At 35.3% G+C, this 20,385-nt stretch overlaps 1 protein-coding gene across 2 annotated transcripts in view; it reads right to left on the reverse strand.

The window, feature by feature from the left end:
• Window positions 1–1,562: 1,562 nt before the first annotated feature.
• LOC111506337 (uncharacterized) overlaps window positions 1,563–20,385 on the reverse strand; it is a 109,671-nt gene continuing 90,848 nt past the window's right edge. For both annotated transcript variants that reach the window (XM_074184083.1, XM_074184081.1), the window contains exons 8-18: window positions 17,938–20,348; window positions 17,391–17,762; window positions 15,463–17,177; window positions 15,023–15,107; window positions 13,485–13,724; window positions 9,628–9,794; window positions 8,944–9,202; window positions 8,508–8,800; window positions 7,343–7,505; window positions 6,521–6,666; window positions 1,563–5,180 (exon numbers count right to left, since the gene is read on the reverse strand). In XM_074184083.1, the coding sequence (XP_074040184.1) occupies window positions 4,995–5,180; window positions 6,521–6,666; window positions 7,343–7,505; window positions 8,508–8,800; window positions 8,944–9,202; window positions 9,628–9,794; window positions 13,485–13,724; window positions 15,023–15,107; window positions 15,463–17,177; window positions 17,391–17,762; window positions 17,938–20,348 (6,037 nt within the window). In that variant the 3' untranslated portion in view covers window positions 1,563–4,994. The remainder of the gene's footprint in view (window positions 5,181–6,520; window positions 6,667–7,342; window positions 7,506–8,507; window positions 8,801–8,943; window positions 9,203–9,627; window positions 9,795–13,484; window positions 13,725–15,022; window positions 15,108–15,462; window positions 17,178–17,390; window positions 17,763–17,937; window positions 20,349–20,385) is intronic.

A 20,385-nucleotide genomic window follows, 5' to 3' on the forward strand; every position in this document is an offset into this window, starting at 1 on the left:
TTTATTTGTTCTATTTTTTTTTTATTTTATAGAATTTAAATAACGTGTAAGATTTTACACATTGTTTTTTTTTGTCCATGGAGTCGTTGTTTTAGTCATTATACTTCATATTTGAAACCTTGGACTTTCATTTCCTCTTGGACTGAGAAAAATACCATCCCCGTAGAGTAAGATGAAATTTAGAAAACAAAAAAAAATAGAGACTTCTTAGTCAATCTATCAAGAAGAGAATAGCAAGTGAAAAGTATTTTAACTAAGATTAAAATTCAGTTAGAGCACATTCAGCTGGAATCATATAATGAGAGAGAACTATAAGGAGGTAAACTAAATGGTCAGATTTCAAAAACAACGGCTTTCATGCGATCGCACGAACCCTATAGCCTTTTCGGAATTGCCTAACATCCAAAAATTGATGTGTCTTCAAAGGAGGCCCTTACGCCAATGAACAACCCAATCATCAAAACATATTCCAAACGCTTTTTTTTTAGTATCGTCTTCATTACTCCCTGTGAATTTTCTTTTACGTCATCTGTCGACTGAAAATGGGTGCCTCGAAGTGGCAATTTGAGTTTTGGAGAAAAAATCGGCCGTTGCCATATCAAGTGAATAAGGTGAAACTTCGATGAGATTTGGGCCAGAAATTTGTCACAATGATAGCCTTGTCAGGTAATGCGTTATCGTTGTGCAAAATGAATAATTTATTTTTCCAAATATCTGGTCTTTCCAGATGAATTTGCTCTCTCAAACGCCACATAACGCTCAGATAATATTCTTATTTTCTGTCTCACCTTTTAGCGAGAATTCCGTTTGCATAACACCGCGGTAATAAAAAAAAATCGTTACACCTTCCCTTTGATCGACTTTGAAGCAACATTACGCAGTTTAGGTTCAGTTGGAAGGCATCATCTTGAATCTAGTGATCACATGTCTCAACATCAGTTATAATATGTTGTATGAATGTGGGGTCGAAATTGACTTGTTCTAACATGTTTCCAGCGACCTTTACGAGATTGAAATTTTGCAGAAAATTCAGGTCTTTTGGTACTAGTCGACCGGAAAGGGGTATCATTCCTAAAAAAGTTGTTTAAAATGGTATGAACTGATTTGTGAGACATAGTAATTTTAGCAGCTATATCCTTTCGAACTAACTAAGGTTAATTAACAAATTGGGTACCGTAAACAAACTGAATGAAGGATGGGGCTCAAACTCTGTGTTAGTTATAGAAGAGAGTTGTGCCTGCCTAGCTACAAAAATAATTTCGACAATTATTCACGCGGGCTTTCGAAATGGTCAACTTCCGGTACTTTCTTGACAGAATATTCAATGACGTACGTTTTTTCCTTTTTTCCACCTTAGAACCTTATATTTCTGTATTTGTAACTTTGTAGTCTAAAATCTAAAGATGGAAAGATGGCAGAAACGTATGTCATTCTTCTATAACTGAAATGAATATATATTATACCTTATTTTATTTCGATATAGACCGATTCTGCCGAGAAATTTTCTTCTTATTACACAATCCAGTTTTCTCGGGGATGAATCATAAAAGTTAAAAATTCAATAATCTATAAAATATTTTAATTTCAAGTACATTCAAAATTTTAAAATATATACATGGTTCGTGTCACTCACGCTTGCCCTTTGGCAGAAAACTTTGTGACTAGTAAAATTACAAAATATAAAAGATAGGACGGTTTATTTTACACTTCTGATATTTCTAGTATACCTGGTACAGCTTTATTTGCAACAGAAGATTTATTAAAGTTACGGTAAAGTTTAAAATATACAATATTTACATTACCAAAGATGAAAAGAATTCAAACAGTTCGACTAAGTTGGTGCAAAGTATTTTTTGACTAGTGTCCAACTCGCTTTCCTGTCAAACTGTTCCACAAGATATCAACAGCCTGAAGAAAAAACACAGTGAACGGTGAAATGCAATAGTTTGCAAAGTTTCACAGAACACACTTTCATGTCGATTGTCGAAAAGATTCTACCTCTTTGGAGATAATTCATACACGAAACAAGTTTGAGGGCGGAGAGAAAGTGGAAGATAGTGTGAATTGAGCAACAATGTTTCAAAGACGAATTGGGAGCACTGCCCCAATCGATCTACGAAACTGCATAAATATCTAATTCATAGTTAACTTTATCTCCGATAAAATAATCATTTAGTAGGTAAGTTCTAAAAATACCGCATAAAATAACATTATAATATTCTTAACAGCGCTATACATTCAATAAAAATTCAAGCAGAGGTACATGAAGGTTAGAAGACGTATAAGTGGCACAAAAGTTATTTTTAATTTTTTCTATTTCGAGTTCATAACATAAAATTATATATTTCGATTTTTAACTCGCAAATTCTAACTCAGGATTATGAATACACTGACTCGTTGCTTGAGGAAATTATTACCACTATCAATGATAATAATAATACAATTTTCACACTATGAAATTTGTTCAAGACCTAATTAACGACATATTAGTTTCACCACTAGTCCAACTGATGAAACTTCCTTGATATGATATGAGTTTTGAATAAAACTTATGATGTGAAAATTGTATAATTATTATTAAATCAAAAATACTCAAAAACGCAATGGCTCAAACTTTAATGTTTTCTCGTCACCAACATGCCTATTTGAAAAAGAAATCTATTGAGATAGCTCTTGTTAATTTCAGTAATGAAATTCTGGAAGCAATGGAAAGAGGGGATCTATCCTGTGGGATTTTCATGGACTTATCCAAAGCCTTTGATTGTATAGATCATGATCTTCTACTAGGCAAACTTTACAAATATGGAATTCGAAGGAACTCCTATGACTGGTTCAAGTCGTATCTAAAAAACAGAAAGCAAATCGTAGAACTGAACTTGAAAGATACAGCAGCACGATCAGAGGTTTTGGAGACGCCTATGGGATATGTAATAGAAAGGACAAAAAACTTTTTTCTGGAAAATAAATTGATTTTAAATGATGAAAAAACAGATTGCATCATGTTCAAAATTGATAACAGCATGGAGACACTGAAGAGCATCACTTTCAATGATTCCAGTGACCTGGAACACCTCTGTGAAGTTTTTGGGTATATATATTGATGACACCTCAAGTTGAGTAAATCAAATAGACAATCTCTGCAGAAAACTTTCCTCAACTACATATGCTATGAGAATTCTCAAAAAAAAACGTGGACAGTGATATTCTGATGACTGTCTACTATGCTAATTTTTACTCTGCAATAAGGTTTGGTATTATCATTTGGGGCTCCAGTCATGAGCTGAACAGAGTATTTCTCTGCCAAAATAGGGTAATCAGAATACTTTTTGATACGAAGGTCAAAGACTCATGTAGAGGAATCTTTAAAATGAACAAATTATTAACAGTACCAGCGATATACATTTTTGAGTCATTTTAAAACCAAGCTACTTTGAGAAGCATCATAAAACAAATAAGTATGGAACAAGATTTAGGAATGATTTTTTATATCCGATACATAAAAAATCTCTATATGAAAGAAGTATTGTCTACAGTGCAATTGAATTCTTTAACTCTCTCCCACAGGATATAAGAGACATTGGGATGGCCAGCGGTTTTCTGAAGTCGGTGAAATAATTTTTATGCAATATAGAGCCTTATACTACAGATGAATATTTCAACAGTTTATGTAAAATTTTATTTTATCAACTCTATACTTATATTTGTATGTGACGTGTTTTATTCAAATTTTGTATCTCATTACTCTTTTGTAATTTTGTTCACTGGCGTATTTCTCGGACAAAGTATTTCTTTTAACTTTGTTACAAGATTTACATATACTCTGTAGAAATAAATTAATATCTATCTATCTATTATGGATATTCCAACTCAGAGAACGTTTGAACAAAAATATTGAACTTTCCATTTTTAGATTTATTCCTCGCAAATTCCGACTCTTAGTACTAAAACTTGAAAACCTCAACAATTCGACCAACTAGTTTTGGCTTAGATCTTTTTTCACTTATTTCCACTTGGAACTCGAAAACTACGATCCTGGCATCATGTTTCTGGGACTTTATATATAACTCCAAATATAATTCGGAAATTCCAAATTTGAAATGAAAAATTTCTTATCAAAACTCAGAATTTCCGAATTGTATTTTCTGAGTTCTGGTTTTTTACATTATTCTTAGTAATGAAATAAATGAATTTTTATAATAAATAGGCGGAAGGACTCCGGTCGATAGCTAGTTGAGCAAAATCGTAATTTTGTTCAATAAATTACAATTATTATTATTATTCATAAAAAGTTCTAAGTTTAATGAAGTTCTAAGTTCGACATTTTGGAATTTTTTAATTTTAAGTTGGAGTTTCCAAGTCAAAAGTCGGAAAAGTACAATTGAAAGTTTTTTATTGTTGTTTTAATTTTATTTCTGAATCAATTATTAAAATTGACAGAATAATGTATTGAAAGTTATTATTTGGAAAATAACAAAATAGCCACTTTAGCCATTTCAAGTCTTTTATGGAAAATTCAGATGTCTGTCTCAAATCCACCAATCATGTACCTCTACAACCAGTCAACAAAAGTAGCACCATAAATCGTACATTTACAAATTCTTCATTTTGCAAAATTTATCATCAGTATCAAAGAGTGTGCTAAAATATGGCACCGAATCAGAACAAATGAGGAATTTACATTGTTTTCGGCATAAAACTGACGAATTTTGCTAACAAATGCGGTCGATAGGACACAGATGTGACAAATAAAGCGGCCTATGCACCGATAAATCAGCTCAAAAAATTTTCTTTGGTGCTACATTAAATCAATCATCCTGGCGCTAGACGATAACAAGTAAATAATAACAGTAATTTGTTCATTAGAATACATAACAGAAGCTGATTGAAAAACTATTTGAAAAACATCAATCATATTGATCATTATCTACAGTTATATATACTCTTCGTGTTTTATAAAAATAGTTTTGTTCGCCATTTTACTCCGCTGAATCAATTTATGGTACGTTCAACGCCTGTCTGCCTATGGTATTGGCAATCCACAATCTCAAATCAGAGTTGACTGTCGTGTAAACAGCAGGATGTTTGTTGCTGCCACAATTATCGTGATGGCTGAGCAAACCGTGAAGCTCCCACAATGCCGTTGTGTCTGAGAAACACATCAGCGGGGCTCCTTCATCGTTCTGAAAGAAAAAAGGAATTTAAAAATTTCTACAGAAATCCAGTAATGAGTTGTTAAAGTGTGGTGTAAGGAAAGCTTTGATTACTATCGAGATATTTTTTTTACATCAAGGACAATAAAAAATTTCATAAACGAAATTTTGAGCAGAATATCTGAAATGTTGTAACACAAAGCCGAAGTCCCGTAGCTATAGTGTATTTAGCTTTAAGAAAATTTGAAACTTCAGGAGGTACATGAAAATCATCATTTTTCGAACATTTTTTAAAAAACTCTCCCACTGACATATACTATTATTGAATTTTTTCCCTTTATTTGAATGCAGTCTGTTCAAATGAATATTATTCACATTTCATTTATCATAGTTCTGTTACATTATTTGTATAAATACAAATATATTATTGCATGAAGTATAAATACACAGCAATTAGTGCTTTAAAATGAGCAATTAGATATATGTCAAATTCAAAACCTCGTGATTCTTGTGAACCTTTATTTGAATCCCTCGAAATCCATACTGTTATTGCCATTTTTATCATCATAATGGTTCATATCATCAGGAAACATTGAAAAATTCAATTCTGTCCTTGCCTGTTACCGCACTTACAAGTTCAACAGCTTCAGTATCCCTATTATTGTATGTGTTTGGATAAAATTGTTTAATGCATGCCTATATTTGTGCAGATATATCTTTACTCTGTATTTAAGCTATTTTAATATGATTTTTACTCTATATGTATATATATTTTATATATATATATATATATATATATATATATATATATATATATATATATATATATATATATATATATGTACTATATATAGTTATATGGTGACTGAAGAAAATTTGGAACTTTGTCAAGACCTGATATTCTTTGGGAAATAAAACATATTATTATAATAATTATTATTAAATTACCTAAACCTGATTCTTCTACCAAAATATAATGATAGACGAGTAAACTTGTGAAATAATTTTAAAATGTTATTGAAGTATGGTACTGAGTACTACTTATTGTTAAGAGACCACACATAGATGTAACACTGTCGACAATGGTGAGATGGGACATTGGTAACAGTGTTAGGATTCAACATGGGCGACAAAGGTGGAATGTAAAAGCACTAGCAGATCTCTGTTTTGCCGACATCTTTGTTTAGGTAGAGTTAATTTTTATCTGTTTTTTAGGAATATCATTTTCCAAAATTTGGTTACAGTTCTTGTGCTATTTTTAAATAGAAAAAGTAAAAGACTGAAATGTGATACTTTCATATTGAAATAATGAGAATAATGTCAAGAATTTGTATCGTAAGATTGAAAATGGATTTATTGGATGTACTTACATAGCATGGTGTTTTTTCAGAGTCCATATATCCTGCACATATCTTATCAGAATTCATTTTGCCATTGTAATGTTTGGTGGAGTTGCAATCTTCGGTTTCGATCATAGGTACTGGCAAATAATGTAGGTATTGCTCCATAGTTGGTTCTGAAATAAATATATAATTTATCGAACTATCAAAACATTTTGTTTCACAAACTACTCCGGAAATGATTTGATTTTCACAAAATTTATTTCAATAGATATTTCATCTTTCGCTATCACAGTTGCTTTTTCATAGTGATTAACATACTGTTATCCATTACTATGGATATTCATCAAGTAACGGCCAAGTCAATCAGAAAAAACTTTTGATTGTTGTTTGTTCTATTGGGTTTTGCTTTGATTAATAATAAAAGTTGAGATTATTCTCGACCTATTTCCAGTACCTATTTTGAACATAAAAAATATATTTTGTTAATCATTAGGTTTGTTGAGATACTGTACGACATTCAAAAATTACTTTTTAGGTTGATAAAAGTAAGACTACTTATATAAACATGTTTTTAGTCAAATGATCATTTCCTAGAAGTAGTGTTGGAAATAGAATAATCTTTTTCAACGATTTCATTATTAAAAAAACATAATGAATATTGTGAAAACTCCACCCTACTAACATAACTTCCAAACATGGAAAAACACAGAAAAAATTGAATAAAAACAGAAAAAATTGAATAAAAAACCATCATAGTAGTATCAACACCAAAAGTTGTCTTAATGAAGAGCTTGATGAAACCCTTAATAGCATTTCTGGAACCGCCCTAGTTAAAATTAGAAACTTTACCTCCAGGTTTGCTAGCTCCCCAACCTGCTACGATGCAAAGCTGCCTTGGTTGTATTTCCTCCCCAGGTAGACAGAGAGCGCTCACATTTTGGTTGATTTGTAATGGTTTTTCCAATCTGAGAAGGACCGCATCATTGATGAATTCGAAATGAGAGAATTTAGCCTGGAAAATATCAATATTTGTTAACATTCTTTAAAGTATTGGCAGCAACAAAATATAATCATGATTAATTATTAGAATGTTTATGGTAAACTATTTGGGGAGCTTCTTTAAGTACTCACAAAATTTATTGTGAATTAGACGATATTTTTTTATAATCTGTATCTGTTTTGTACATGCAGTCAAGCCAAGTTTGAAGTCTATCAAGTCCCAGACACACTGCGGTTTCGGTGGGATCTCTCCTGCACTGAAGAAGAGTAATACTCAGAAACTGGACTGTACGTGATTCACTCAATTGATTTCAGCGTGGTCCTTCTGTTGGATGTACAAGAAACATCAACAAGACTATCTTCTGTGAGGTAACTTGCATAAATGTCATATCCAATGTCCATCGTGGTATTAACCGGGGAAGTAGTTACTTTCGGACAGGCATTTACCACATCCTTACTATATTGGAAGGCTAGGGGAGCTCAATGTTTCAAAATTTCATTGGAAAATATTTGTACTCGTATTGTATCTCTCCTTTATAGTCATTAGACTCATTCTGATTCATATTAATACTGAATTGAATGAGACAATAAAATAACCCATTTTTGTAGCCCCTAATGTTATTTCTGTTAAATTTTTTGTTGCGAATCTGTATTTTACTTATATGTATTCTTAACGGAATTTTTATGTTGTGAAAGTATGTGAAAGTATTTATAATTTTTTAGAATTGTAGATGACGTTGTCATCCTCAGATGATTTATTTGATCTCATAAAACTTTAATACAAACAAGAATATTTTCTCTGTTTGATGCCTACCACCATCAAACTTATTTCACATTTTTGTATTTTTTTCTAAATAACACTTTTTTTTAATGAAATTGTTGGATTGTTGTGATAGATCATTGTTAAACAATCAAGATATCAATATTATGTATCAGTATTTTACCACACTTTTTCACAATTCTTAAAGATAACGAACATATGAAAACTAAGCATTTACAAAGAGTCAATTCTCACCTGTGGATGTTCAACAATTTGTTGCACTCTTCTGATTTGGCTGCTGGAATTATGAGCCTTATTTACACCTCCTGCGTATATAATCCAGTCATTATGATCCACAGCTTGACTATTGGCAACAACACACGAGTAGCTTGCAATGGCCCAGAGCGGTGTAATCAGAGTAGAAGTGCAGTACGTATTACGCTTTTGATTGTACAGCAGAGTGAGGCTAGGCCATTGCGTTGGGGCAGCTTTACTGCCTCCGACGATTCTTGCAGAGGGAACATCTAGGGCTGAAGGGCTTCCACACACTGAAATAATTTTAATTTTTCATATTCCTCTAATTGCCTATAAATGGTGTTTGTTAACATTTGCTTAAAAGTATGAAAACTCAAATAAGTGTGGACTAGAAAGCAATTCACAATGAAATGTATGCAAAGGTGTTTGTTCTTACCGTATTCCTGACATGTCAACGAGACAAATTGATCGCAATCATCTCTACTCTTTTCCAGTTGTAAGGAGGTCAAAACGTTACTTGTGGGTGTCTTGAGTTTGTAAACCTGTTCAGGTTTGAAACTGTCCGGTTTTGGAACTGCTTCTAGAGAAGCAGAGCCCGAATAACCCAAATTTTGACAGGTGAGGTCTGCAAATGTGGAATTCCAAATACCCCAATCTATGCATACTGGGTGCCAAGTATTATTTTCTGCTTGAAACTGAAATAAAATTGTAATTCATAACTCTAGTAACTATATGCGAACATTGTGAACTATCCATAGACGTTATAATGATAATAATCGTATATGGACTGGGCATGAAGTCACTTTTACATATGTTCCACTTGTGAATCACACAACATCTTGGCTACTGCTTTATAGCATCATGTGACGAATCAAATCTCAAAATTTTCACATGGAAATATGCAACACTTTTTAAATTACGACGTTGTATCTGACGTTAATAAAACATATGAGCACCCTATAGAAGTATACTTGGTATGAGTGACGTAAATGTCAGGATGTGAAATAATAAATAATACATTAGAACTACTGGAATATTACATAAGAACTACTGAAACTGTACATGAAAACTACTGTAAAAAGTAGGTCAAAATTATACAGTAACCAAAAATATAAATTACCTGTAATATTTTTTTTGTGTTTACTTCCACCGAATTTTCCAACGTTTCTAGCCTCAGGCAGTTCCACTCATCTGAATTGTCTGCGCAGTCTTTGTAACCGTCACAACGGTTTGTTTTTGAAATGCACCCTCCTCCTAGCTGACATTTAAATTGATCATTACTGCAATCTGCGAACAAATTGTAATATTACAATAACATAGAACTCACTGTGTCATTTGATTTTAGTCACAATTACAACACAATTATCAAATCTTCACCTTTGATACTGTACAAGGTAAATCTTGCCATGAGTGTGCGCAAAGTTACTTCATGATTTTTCTATTGTTGATATTCACAATTTTCTTAATGTGATAACTGCAATTTCTCCCCTTTCTCCCCCACCACTACTCGATTTTGGTTTACTAGACTCAGACTGCTTTTCCGTTTCATTGGAGGTTACTACCTGTGATGCACTGTTTGGAACCTTTGGTGGAGTAATGAATATTACTGGAGTTCTATCCCAACACCAAACCGTTATTTTCAACACCCCAACACGTGTTTCAATAACCAATCACAATGTTTATTCTTCCTCTTGAAGATATGATCACTTGGTGATTGAAAAACACGTGTCGAGGTATTGAAAAACACGTGTCGAGGGGTTGAAAATAATGGTTTGGTGTTGGAATAGTGGTAAGTAACCTGGCTGCATATGTCGTTTGTAATAACTGCCATTGCGATGATTAACGTAAAATATCATTTTATTCATAGAGATCGAGGTCGATCACCCGGTTCTTCAGTGTCGATATTTTTCCAGATGAAAAAGCGTTTCAACTACTTTATGACTGTCGTACCTTTGATTGTCGTTGTGGTCATGTACAAGTTAGGCTAGACTAAACAAATGTATATATTACATCCTACCGATGATCATACACTTGGGAAAATTAAAAACGCTTAGATGAGGTTTTTGTGGCTTTGAGGGCTTGGGAGTTTTTGCGAGAGACACGAAAAAGTCGGTCACCGGAGCCCGTCGACATGAGATCGGGGGTCTCATCCCTCAGCCTTCGAGGCTGAGGAAGTTGGCCGAAATAGAGGAGTTATTTTGTTTCTAAGGGCGTGGTGCGATATTTAAGGAAAATCGGTAGTGAAATCGTAAACTGGTAATGGGTACAAGGAAGTTGAAAGTACGTGTTGGTGTTGAAGACACACCGGGTCAACGGAGCCTATGGTTGACTATGAACTACCTACCAAAGAGGCGTTATGTGAGTGTTTGTTTTTTTTTACTAACCACTTGATATTGAGAGAGAGTTCACATATTATTTTGTCCGAGTTCACTTCCTATTTGCAAAGAGGTTATATATTGTTGGGTTTGTAGTGCGGGTTGTTTAGCTATAATTCATATTACAATTACAAAAAAGAACACCACTCTCCCTGAAGCAAAAGTAAAACTGAAAGAATTTTGTACTGAGTTGGTGGATTTGTAGTTGTCTAACAGGTTAAATCAATAGTAAATAGCACAGTCAAATTTGCGGTATATTATTTTGTTCTATTTTCATTTATTTTATAAATTTCAACATTTTTTTATATGAGATTATACACGTTGTGTTTACTATTTTATCCATGGAGTCGTTGTTTTACTCATTATACTTTTTTTTTGAAACCTTGGACTTTCATTTTCTCTTGGACTGAGAAAATGCCATCCTCATAGAGTAAGATAAAATTAGGAAAACAAAAATAAATCAGAGACTTTTAAGTCAATCTATATTATATATTAAAGTTGAGAATCGTAGCGACTGGAGAAATGTACAGTAAAATGGCTTAACGGATTTCACGAGGATTTCTCGCTTAAGAAATCTAAATCCACAATTCAGACGATTTTTATTAATACTTATCATTATCTTTTTGTACGTTATTCCACGTTGGTCAATGTGTGCATTTTCTTTGAACTTTCTCTCAAACCAGAGTGTTCCTCTCTGAGGATGATTTCAGATCACTTGATTTTATGTTAGTGAATCCAAACATGCTTCGCTATTCTTCATTTTTCTTATATTTTTTTATTATTCACTTTCTGCATTTTCCATCATTTATCTTTACTATTTTATTTTATTTTTACTTTATTGTTGTTCGTATATATTTGACATTCAATTCATCGTTAATCTATTTATTCATCCATTTTCATTTTGGGTCAAAATAGTTTGTTCGCTTCACAAATTAGCTTTCATTCATTTCCATTTTATTCGTTCTTCCATAGATTTCAAATTTGTTAACCTCCTTTTTAGACAATAGAACTCCACTTCACAACAAACCACCTGATTGTTCGATAATTAAAGGTATGCTAGAGCTCCATGATTTCCATGAAATTTTGTTTTGCTCACATCTTTTTTGCACTTTTTTCTGTAATTTATAGTCCTCCATTTTGTTCACACTTGTCTGAATTTTCAACTTTTTGCATAATCGTATTTGAGTTATTGGAATCATAGGCAAGATATGTTTTCGGAATAGTTTTATATTTTTTCAAGATAATGTTGGTGGCCTGTAGTTATATTCATCTAAACATTTAGCTTTTCATGTATCCTCTTGAGTTTCTAGTATCAGGTTCAAGAATGTCGAGTGAAAATGAGTTCTACAAACACTGAGGGTTGCCAAGACTCAAATAGGAAAGTATTAAAAATACAATTTACTATTAGGAAAAAGAGTATAATCCCCCTAAATGTGAGTAAAAAGAATATGTGAAAATATGAATTTGACGTTGTTCGAATGTCTGTTCTATTGTCTTCATTTTAATCAGGTTGGAAATATTCCCTTACCTTTTCAACGTTCCCTTGTCAGAACAAACGGTTCAAAACTCAAAGTGTTTGGTTACGACATGAAGATCAATGACCCATATGCCGCTATGGTCCTGTGCACCCCTTCCCGATTGGGTTGTTTAATGAATAAACTGTTCACTTTTACGGACGTCGTAGGGCCTTCACTCAACGGAGTGACTGGCTCTTCTGAATCGGGAGGGGTGGTCTATAGTGTAACAACCTACAGCTTCCCTAACTAATGGGTTATCATGAGTTTCTACTGACTCGAAAACTTTCTGATTCCTCGACTAGATGGACTGCTGTATAGTCAACAGCTTCAAATCTCTACAGATGACTTCATTCCGCACGAACCATGGAGCATTCACCAGCATCCGTAGGATCTTATTCTGCAATCTTTCCAGAGTGGGAAGATTAGTCGGAGCGGTTTGTCCCCAAGCGCCCGAAGCATACATAATGACAGGCTTGCGTATTGTATAATAAAACCTTACTCTTAAGGTTGAGCTTTGACTTTCTATTTATCAGAGGATAGAGTTTGGCTATCCTCGTTTGGACTTTGCTCTTGATGTTCTCAATGTGATGTATCCAGGTGAGTCGACGATCTATCAAAAGACCCAGGTACTTGACTCGTGGCTGTCATTCGATCTCCCTGCCTGACTTGTTACCCTCGAATCTGGAGGAACTTTATGTCTCCCCAAGTCTATCGCCTGAGTTTTATCTGGATTCATCCGAATCCTCTAATCGAGGTCTTCCAATGCACGTTGCATGTTGTTCGAATGTAGCAGTTGACATCCCAAGAGAAAAATGAAATGATATTGGACCTTACCATCAGCATCCTCAATTCGCTGCATGAAAATGATAAATGATATTACATATTTTTAAAATTTTTTGCTAACTACTCAAATTATGCAACCTGTCAAGAATCGAATGAGATATTCAAATAAAAGTCAGTATTATTGCGTGGAAAGTTTCAAAATCAATCAGCAAAGCCTTATAGAAATGGGATGACGTGAACTTAATTGAACATTTCTGGTGCTTGTAGGCCTTTGTAATTTATTATATTACTACTAAACTCACCACACATCTTCTCGTCTTCTCCACCTGCGCAGTCGGGTTTGCCGTCGCACATCCACGTGGCCGGTACGCAGCTTCCTTGTTCGGAACACCGGAAAGCGTCGCCGGAACATTCTCCTGGATGGCAATTGCGTTCGTCAGAACCGTCATTGCAGTGAGATCGGCCGTCGCATTTCCAGGAGATCGGGATGCATCGGTTAGAAGGTCCGCAGGATAATTCGTCGAAGTTGCATGTCCAATTTTCTATGAAAAAAATCGAGTACGTGAGAGGAGGGGTAATTCATAGGTTGTTCAGAAGTGAAATAATTGCAATTCCAGATAAACATCAATTTTGAGTTTTCTGATTCGAAATAGATTTTTTTAATTATGAACTATTTAGAGAATGGATGAAAAATACTCCTGTGTCTTTGGCTAATAGATGACACATGCTTGATATCGATTTTTAATAGTATATATACAAATATTGTGACGTTGACTGTGACCATATGAAGCTTGAGCAAATAATTTGTGTTAGTTATGACACAGTAGAATAATACAAGTAGGCTCTCTTACCACGTGAGCCGCCCGAGTTGTCGGGGACCTTCAACCATTCTTAGGATGAGATTCTCATCCAACGCTTCCAGTGCTGTAGTATCGAAGGATTCGTTATTATATTATTAGTTATAATAAGCGGTCGGAAATTGATATTGTTTATAGTTTATTCGCAGCTGTTATTATTGTTTTTAGTTTTTTGTAGTTGGTCATAAGTAACTTGCCACAAAATCTTTTATAATATCTTTAAATTTCGGTTTTATATGAGCGCAAGCCTAGGGTAGAAGAACTAAATTGGCTCCGCACTTCGTTTCGAGGTCACCGAGAACTTTGTAAATTTATGAATGAAAGTAGTGGGAGTGCACTTACTGGTTGCTTTTACTATGGTTATGGTGTGGGGATAAAAACAAATGTTTTTTTCAATAGTAATACCGATAGTAATAAGACTTCAAACATTTTCGATGAATTTCCATTTTCAACGAAAACTTTGTTTTATCTATCGTATTTGACGCGCCTAGATGCATCACCAATACGTCGCGTATTCTTTTCGATTTCATTGAAATTTAGAATAACGTTTACATTCAAATTGTAATTAGTAGAATTAGGCTCTAGTAACTGTCATAATCATAATATCACATTAAACCTGTGAATGTATATAGAAGCAGTTTTGCAAAGTTTTAATATTTTGTCCCAATCATATTTGAATATTTGATTTCATTGGTTCAATTTGATCAGGACAGTGACAATGGTTGAAATTGTAAGAATGATGCATAACTAGGCCTCGAGAGTCATGTATGAATAAAGAATAATGACAGCTAGATCACAGCACAGATAGTAAACAATTGTTTACTATTCTGTGATCACAGTGCTGGATCTTAATTTCATAGCTGTCAGTTTCATCACTGTTGAGAAGAAATGTTTTATTGCTGTAAAACTCTGTTTCTGTGGCATAGCCTTCAATTTTCTCATCATTTTATCGGTTTGAAGGAAATAATCGTTATAATACTTACCGCAATTGCTTTCGTCGCTTCCGTCATTGCAGTTGAGGATACCGTCGCATACGAGGTGTCTCTTGAGGCATTGGCCACTGTTACACTGAAAAATAATTCAATTGATAATAAATAGGGAAGTTCATCATCCATATATGACGTCTATCGAAAATATTAAAACTAAATCAGACGGTAGAACAAAAACAAAATCCTGGCAGCTGTTTTAAAAAATCCCAATGGTTTTTTTGTGCCTTCCGTCAGTGAAAGCACTTAATCAGTATATAATTTCTACATTAATTGCACAAAAAACATTACCCTCACAGATTCACAATTGAACAAGTCACATCACAACAATTTGTGTTTGTCCTTCAGTTTTCTGAAATATCGAGTTCTAGAAATACGATTTTTCCTCATATTTATGAGTTGAAGGGCATGATACTATGATTACTGAAACCACTCACCTGGAAATTGTTAGGACATCCCTCTTCTTCGCATCCCACTTCATCCGACCCATCTGTACAATCCAGAACAGAATCGCATCTGTCACTACTCGCGATGCAGTAGCTGCCATCTTTCACAGCGGTTCCGTTTATGCACTGGAATTGAGCAACGGGACACCTAGTGAATTTCGGTAGGTCGAAATCCTCCGTCACCGGTTTGAAAGATTTGTCATCCAGGAATTGTTTCTTCTGCGTTCCATCAAATGTGGAAATATTATTGTCTTCGATTTCTGTCGACCTTTCGTTGACGATTTCGTTTCTGGCATCTCTAGCGTCTACCGAAACTTCTTTCTTGTCTAGTTTCCTGCTTTCATCTGCCGAAACTTCATTCAAAGGTACTACAGATAGATCTTCGTCTTCCTCAGGGTTGTGTTCGGTGGTGGTCTTGGGAGTTACGAACAGCTTTTCTGTCGTGGTTAGATCAGCGAATGTTTCTTTCACCCGGTATTCCTTCTGGTCTGCAGTTATTTCTTTGTTGGATTTTGTTGAAATCTCATTAGCGTCGTCTTCATTGCTGGTAACATTGACAGCTGTAGTTACTGTTTCAACAATTTCAGCATTTACTGTAGTTATCAAGTTAGATTCTGTGCTCATGTTGGCAGGTCTGTCACCAGGTGTTTTCAAGACGGTCATAGTTGTCTCCAAAGCAATTAGATCCTCCGTACTGGTACTTACATCATAGAAATTTTGAACGTGCGGATCCATTTCTATTTGCTTTTCCGTTTCTGTATCGTATCTATCCGCAATGTGGGAGAATTTTTCAAAAATGTTATTGCTGTGAATATTGTTGAAGATTTCCGGCGGTAACGTTGACATTTCCATTGGAAGACTTGTTGAAGTCTCTTCTACTGTCTTAGGCATGAACTCATCATCAGTGACTTTCTCAACTTCTGCTATAACTGAAGTCTCTGTTTTCATTTCCGTTCGGTTTTCATCTGTAGATTCAATTTCTATGTTGCTTTCATGTTCCATAATCTTCTCAACTTGAGGTGAACTTGTCGTTTCCATTTCAGTATTATTTCCATCTGTGGTCATCACATCCTTATAATCAGAAATTGTTTCATTTTCGGTCGTCGTTTCCATTTCTATTTCAAGATTGTTAGCTTCTAGATTGACTCTCTCTGTTTTATTCTCCATTTCGCTTTTATCTGTTATGTTCATCTCGGTGTCATTCTTTATGGTTGTTTCCATTTCTGCTTCAGCTTCATCTGTTGTTTTTGGTTCACTACTGTTTAAGTCTGTCGTTATAATTTCTATTTTCCCTCTTGTGGTCATTTCCAGATCGGTTGCAGTTTCATTCACAGTATGTGGTTCAGATTCGTTTTTGTCAGTCATGTTAATTTCGGTTTCACTTCTCACTGTTGTTTCCATTTCAGTTTCAGTCTTATCCATCAGTTTAATTTCCAATTCGTTTTTGATTGTAGTATTGATCTCGGTAGCACTGTTCATTGACGTTTCCATATTCACTGGAGTTTCATCCGTAGTCTTGAGTTCAGAATAATTTGTATCTGTTCTGTTCATCTGAGTTTCCTCTTTACCTACCATAACTTCAATGGGTTCATTGGATTTGAGGGGTTCTACTTCCACTTCAGTTTTTTCTGTTACCATGCTAGTCATGGTAACAGGTTCTTCTTGTTTGACGGTTGTATCGTCTTCAGATTTTTGTGTGGTTCTGTCTGAGAAAATAAAAAAATAATGAGAAAACATTTGTTGACGAGTGAATATTTTATACACAGTGCTGTCTCGTAGCATGAAAGAAATGATCCTGAGAAATACATAAGATTTCTCTGGGATGAAAATATTTTACGACACATAAAACGTATTATTTTTACAGAGGCTCACTCCAATATAACTTCCCACATGGAATAAAAAAGAATTATTATATTTACCTTCATTTGGATTTACCGTCATAAGCTGCCCTTCCGTGGTGTCCACAATAATATTACTTTTTTCTTCCGTTGTCAACGGAGCAACCGCTAAAGCATCGGACGTATTGTTATCGAATGGATTGGTACGATTCAGCTGATCGAACTCCAAAGTAGGCGGCTTGGTTACAGACATGTTTTCGTGGTTTTCCGGCATGTGGTGGTCTAAGAAATGTTCGTCAGAGTGTAGAGAATTGATGAATGTATCGTTTTCCAGTTCCGGTAGAAAGGGTGACATGTATTCATCGTGAAGGTGATCTGGGTGATCCATGGTGTCCATTGTGTCATTGCTTGGTGGGAATTGTTCGTGAGAATTTTCCTGGTACATATGGAGCTCTGTGAAAAAAAAAACGTTACTTAAAGTTGTATGAGGACCGTGAACCGCATACAGAATTGTTAATTGTTTCTATATTTAACCAGTATTTCATGTTTCGAAGCAGAAAATATCTAATTACCTTATTATTGTACTCTATCAGTAGCTTGAAACAACAAATTTTTTTTATTAACCTACCTTGTATTTTTGGAACCCGGTGGATCTCGCTGATGTTTATCTGATTTTCTTTGACATCATCTTTGGTCGATTTTACTTCTGCGTCATCTGAAGTTCCCGCGAGTATAATAGGAATTTGGTACTCCTTTTGAACTTCGTTCTCGTGTGTATTCAGTATTTTTGTTGTTTCGTCATCAGACATAGTTTTCATTGTGCTGAATTCCATCGTAGTTATTTCCGGTGGTACTTCTGTCACTAGAGGCTTCGTAGTGATCACTTCGGCTATCGGAGTAACAATTTTCAACAATCCTAATCTCTGCATTTCCTTATCCATTTCACCATGTTGTAAGTTCATTATGTATTCTGTTGAGTGTTCTTTATTGCCATCGGCTGTGTCTTCTTTATGGCTGGTCTCGCCAGTAGAAACTTCGGTTTTAATTTCTGATAGTTCTGACGTACCAGTCACTTCGTTGATACTGGAGGAGGTTTCGATAACCGGAATATGTTGCTGAAATAAATAAGGTTCTTCACTCACAAAGTTCAAGTTATTTGTTTCATTTTTTTCTTCTGGCAATTTTAGCGATTGATCATAATAAAAATCATTTTGGTGTATTTCCACAGGTTCAATGAAGTGTTTGGGCTGTTCCATCTCTGTAACATTTTCGGCAGTCTCATTATGATTCATGTTTTGTAGTGTTGAATGTTCCACGATATTATTCATGTTCATGTGAACTTCTGTGGAACTTTCTTTATCTTCTGAAGGACTCATATTTTTTTCAGATGCTGATTCTGCAGGGTGACCTGCCATTAGTAGATCGTTTACATGATTTAATGATTCTGGTGAATCATTTTTTTGCGTTTCCGTTTCCATAGATTTGTCTTCAAGCATTAGGTCGTTGACATGAATCATTGCTTCCGAAGAATGTTCTGCAGGTGGTGTAGCATGGTGTTCTGTATTCTCTTTCATGTGGGTTTCAGTGAAGGCTTCCGTCTTGTCACTGATATGAAATTGAATTTCTTCTTCAGACTCAGATTTGGGTTTCACTGCAGAGCCAGTCTCAGGTTCGCCGGATGGCTGAGGTTCGGCAGAAGGCTCAGGTTCGACGACAGAAGGTTCAGTTTCGGCTGATGACTCAGGTTCGGCCGATGGCTCAGGTTCAAACGATGGCTCAAAAGCACCCAATGGTTTAGGTTCGACTGGTGATTCAGGCGTTTTCGTCGTTTCAGGTTGCGTAGCTATTTCTGTGGATGATACTAATTTTGTAACTGTTTCAGGTTCGGAAGACGACTTAGGCTCGTTTGATGATTCAGGTGTATTTGTAGGTTCATGTTCAACTGCTGGTTCTGCTGATAGTTTGTATGGCGTCGATGATTCAGATTGTGCTGATGGTTCGGGTTCAGCGGCTGGTTCAAGTTCACTGACTGGTTGAGGTTCTGCTGATGATTCGGGTTCTGTTGATGGTTCGGGTTCTGCTGATGGTTCGGGTTCTGCTGATGGTTCGGGTTCTGCTGATGGTTCGGGTTCTGCTGACGGTTCGGGTTCTGCTGACGGTTCGGGTTCTGCTGATGGTTCGGGTTCTACTGATGGTTCGGGCTCTGCTGATGTTTCTATTGAATGTATCGAATATATCTCGGGTACTGATGATGAAGATCGTTCTGTGTGTGCGGATGTGGGTTCAGCTTTCACAATGGGTTCGGCAGCAGAAGGTTCTGCGGTTGCTGGTGGTTCAGGAAATGATTCGGGTTCTATTGGTCTTTGATATTCTGTAGCGATATCTACTTCAGCCGGAAATTCGTGTTCGTATTCATTCTCGAGATGGTGTTTGTATTCTCGCTCCTCGTCTTTATGTTGAGTTGGTATGTGTTCTGTATCAGGTTCAACTTCAGCCTGGAATTCATTCTCGAATTCGTTATTGAAGTTGTGTCTAGACTCTGATTCTTCACCAGGTTGGTGGTACAGTTCTGTGTGGATCTCCTGAGGAAGTTCTGATTCCACTTGTTCGTTATGGTCGTTGTAGTTGACGAAATCATGGTCTGTTGGTTCTTCATTGATATGAGAATCGTGGTTATTGAAACCGGATTGGGGTTGATCATTTACATCCTCTTCAAAGTGAACAGAATCAATATCGCATGTTTTTCCATCCCTGGCCAGATGTTTACCTTGTGGGCAGAGACATACGAAGTCGAGAAGAGTGTAGTCGAACACGCAAAGATGTTCGCATCCATTGTTCTGGATCTGGCATAAATCGAGAATTTTCTGGGACGATAGCGAAGTTTCTGGTACGTGGTAAGTATCCATGAGGCCATTGCTCCTTTTCAAGGTATCAGAGAGTTTTCGTTTCAATGTTGGGGGATCAATCGGGTCTTTGGGATTGTGGATTCCTTCTTTGAATTTCCACGCGATGCGGTATTTGACAACGACGCTTCCTGGTCTGAAATATTGAGTATTGAATATCAGAAAAAAATTGA

The sequence above is a fragment of the Leptinotarsa decemlineata genome, unplaced genomic scaffold (assembly GCF_025532065.1).
Source record: "Leptinotarsa decemlineata unplaced genomic scaffold, Ldec_3_MD MMD2_tig00026354_RagTag_RagTag, whole genome shotgun sequence".
In the NCBI taxonomy this organism is placed as follows: Eukaryota; Metazoa; Arthropoda; class Insecta; order Coleoptera; family Chrysomelidae; genus Leptinotarsa; species Leptinotarsa decemlineata.